Source organism: Crocodylus porosus, unplaced genomic scaffold (genome assembly GCF_001723895.1).
Source record: "Crocodylus porosus isolate Cpor-Errol unplaced genomic scaffold, CroPor_comp1, whole genome shotgun sequence".
In the NCBI taxonomy this organism is placed as follows: Eukaryota; Metazoa; Chordata; order Crocodylia; family Crocodylidae; genus Crocodylus; species Crocodylus porosus.
The window spans coordinates 3,802,542-3,805,897 of NW_017728922.1; the positions used below are offsets into that span (position 1 = coordinate 3,802,542).

A 3,356-nucleotide genomic window follows, 5' to 3' on the forward strand; every position below is an offset into this window, starting at 1 on the left:
AAGGTGCAAGCAGAACTCCGCCGTCGCTTTTTAGCATTCCATTTATTTGAGTCTTTTTGTTTCTCTTGCCTGCAAACCTTGGGAATTACCAGCCTTTACAATGATTTGAACCATTTTAAAATTCCTCTAGCCCTACCTGATCCTCTGTCCTAGATCTTCTGCCCGTATCTCTTGAGAGTCATCCCTGAGATTTCCTGTTGAATGTATTAAGTGGCAAGAGATTTTGCTGGAGCATCGAGCACTTACGGTGGAGCATGGGGGATCTTCACAGATCCAGGTATGTAGAATCCATTTTTATCTCAATCTCACACTGTCTACGAAACCGACTTGGTATCTGTAGCACATTCAAGGAAAAGCTGTTCCAAAATTGCTCTTTCAAAATGCTCTTCCCAAAGAATAACAGGGGCTATGTTTGATGTGAGTTACAGGATGCAGAAAATAGATGCGGCCACTTAATCCAGAAGCCTGTCTCCACCAGTGGCCGGCAAGAAATGGCTTTAGGGAAGGGTATATGGAGCCCACAGCGTGCAGGGCAGTCTGCTCCCCTCTAAATCTCATCCACATCTCTAACAGCTAGAGACTGCCTTTTTCATGAACCCAAGGTTTAACACTGCTACAAGAATGGTTGCTTTTATTAATCCTGGGGAGTCCTACTTTTCATTTAAATGTTCAATCAATGCTTCTAGAATACTGAAATTCTTATCTTTGGTGACTTTCTCTAGGCATGAGCACATATTGTGTGAAAAGATACCGCCTTTTAGCCTTTGGAATTTGCCACATTTTAACTTGATGTCCCCTGGTTTTTATGTTATAAAGAAGAAAAGATCCCAGTCTACCTTCATAGATTATAATCAAATATTGACTAATTGCAGAGAATCTGCCTTGCTCAATTATAATAATTGTAGTATTGATGTTGTTATTAGTACTATTGTTTGTACCACTGTATCAGGAGCTCCAGTCATGGGTCATTACCCTATTATACTAAGTATTAACACAAAAGCAAAAAGCCTGTCCTTGTACCAAAGAGTCTGCAGACCAGGTATAATATTCTTCTACATTATATTTGAGAGAGAGCTAGTGAGTTGCAATTTACTAATATTGAGCTTCCAAGAAAGACTTTGAGATTTTTACCATATTCGGGTTCAGGAAGGAATGGTCAGATTTATACGGTTGGGGGGGGTGGAGCGTTGGAGGGTAGGTTTGCCTTCTTCTGTTGGGGGCAGGGGGGTGGCCCTCTACCTGGGATCTTTTGAGCATATATTGACAACATTTTATAGAAGTAGGACATTGGCTGCCATAGTTCCCCTATTTTACCTGTGGCAAGTTAGGGTGCTAGGTCTATCTTGTGTCAGGGTTGAGGGTAGTCTTATGTACCATTTAGATTATGATTTGTATGGAATAGCTTGGATAGGGAGGATCCTGCCTCAGGCAGAGGGTTGAACTAGTTGGCCTCTGGAGGTCCTATGATTTTCCTGTTCTGTTTTGAAGGAAAGTCTCCCAAGTCCCAGATGCTAAGTAAAGCTCTACAGCCTGCAGAGAGAGACAGAAGTGAGAAAGAAGTTATATTCAGGGAAAGACAGGCATGAAGGAGACCTATTAGTACTTCATTTCAAAGAAGCCACATTCTTGCAGCTACTGTATCCTCACTCTTAGACCCTCCCCAGTGCCCAGAGAAATAATTGAAAGTCACTGGATAGAGTCTTTTTGTCCCATTTCTATCATGAACTGTTTGGTACTGGATGTTACTCTGCCTCCCCTCTCCCTGACTGTTTTACACAGACTTCTGGTTTGTATCATTGCAGCCATTGGTTCTTTTTGTGCAGGTGGAGAGGCTGGATCTACTGCCAAGATGTTCTGTTTCCAAAGATACAGGAAGTCGCATCAGCCGCATGGTCTACCTACTCTAAGCCAGTTCCATCCAGCTGCAATGAGCTCCTGGCCTTATTTCTGCAGTGCTGCTGCATCACAGCCTTGATAGGTGGCCTCTTCTACAACTGGTTGTTCGCTTCACTAGAGTATCCATCCCATCTCTCTGCTGCAACCGCTGCTTTCTTCAGTTTTCTGCTTCTAGTGGCCCTTTTCTTGGTGCATCCTTTCCGCTGCATGTTCACTATTATTGTGCCTACAATAGGTACTAAACAAGGCCGGAAGCTTCTCTTGTCTACCTGCTTCATGATTGTGGCAGTTAATATAACACCAAATATCATGGAAAACATTAAAACCATACTGCAGGTTATTAAGTGCATTTGTAAGAATTCCTCTGAGAGTCTTCTGAATTCAACTGCCCTGTTGGGGAAAGCTTCCTGGGAGTTTGGTCACCACATCAAACCAGTCTTTGACAACTTATTAGTCTGGAAGCCCATGAATGGACCTTTTCAGCTTCTTGTAGATAGAAATACCTCTGTAATTAGGCAGCAGCTGGGCCTTGCTGGTCAAAAGATAAAAGAAGATTTCTCTGCTGCTGAACTGCTGGTCAAGGGTGCAGTCCTCATAAGCAACAGGGTGGTGGCTGGCTTCTTCATGTTCTTTCTTTTTTTTGAGTCTGCTTGGTATGTGAAAAGTTATCTCACCAACCTCCAATTTGACAACATTTATATCACCAAGAAGCTGGAGTGTTTAGCTGTGGAGAAGGAAACAACCAATCTGCTGGCCTGCTTGCCCAAAAACCTGATCAAATCAACTGGCCTGAAGCTTTCACGGGAGGAAACAATGGTGTGTCTCATGCGCATGATGCTTCTCACCTTGGTGTTGCTGCTGACAGTGGTGATCATAGCAACAGACCACATTGCCTTCTACTTAGCAGACACAGCAATGAAAGAGGTGGTTAAGCTTCCCACAGTGCCTGTAACTCTCAACATAAAATATAATGTAAGTGACTGGGGATCCTAGGTTCACTAGTTCAAATAATAGTATTACTAATAATACCAATCCTAGTGTTCTTAGTCCATGTCATTAAATATAGGAATGCCCAGCTTTCATTACCAGCTAAAGCTAAAAGTCTGAGTTAGATAAACAGAACAAATTTCAGAAGGACAGTGACATCTGAAGCACAAAGTGGTCCCCAAGCACACGCCAAAGGCATATATATATTTGTATAAGGCCACATTCTTCATAGTCCTGCTCTTTCGTCTGAGGGGCTGAATGCTTTTAATTCTCACAGGGTGCATCTACATGTGCTATTAATGCAATACAGGTTTACAGTGCACCAAAATACTGTGCAGGTAATCAGTAAAATACTGCACAGCAAGCTTTCCTTGCTAATAAATCTTAGAAAAGTTTATTAAAGAGGCCATCCTTGATGGACTGGCCCAGGCTAACATCCTAAGGGATAGCCAGCACGGGTTTGTTGCGGGTAG

The 3,356-nt window shown here is 42.7% G+C and overlaps 1 protein-coding gene across 1 annotated transcript in view; it reads left to right on the top strand.

Annotated features, from left to right (window-relative positions):
• Positions 1-254: 254 nt before the first annotated feature.
• OCSTAMP (osteoclast stimulatory transmembrane protein) overlaps positions 255-3,356 on the top strand; it is a 7,837-nt gene continuing 4,735 nt past the window's right edge. Inside the window, exons 1-2 of the mRNA XM_019539799.1 lie at positions 255-277; positions 1,824-2,868. Of these exons, the coding sequence (XP_019395344.1) occupies positions 255-277; positions 1,824-2,868 (1,068 nt within the window). The remainder of the gene's footprint in view (positions 278-1,823; positions 2,869-3,356) is intronic.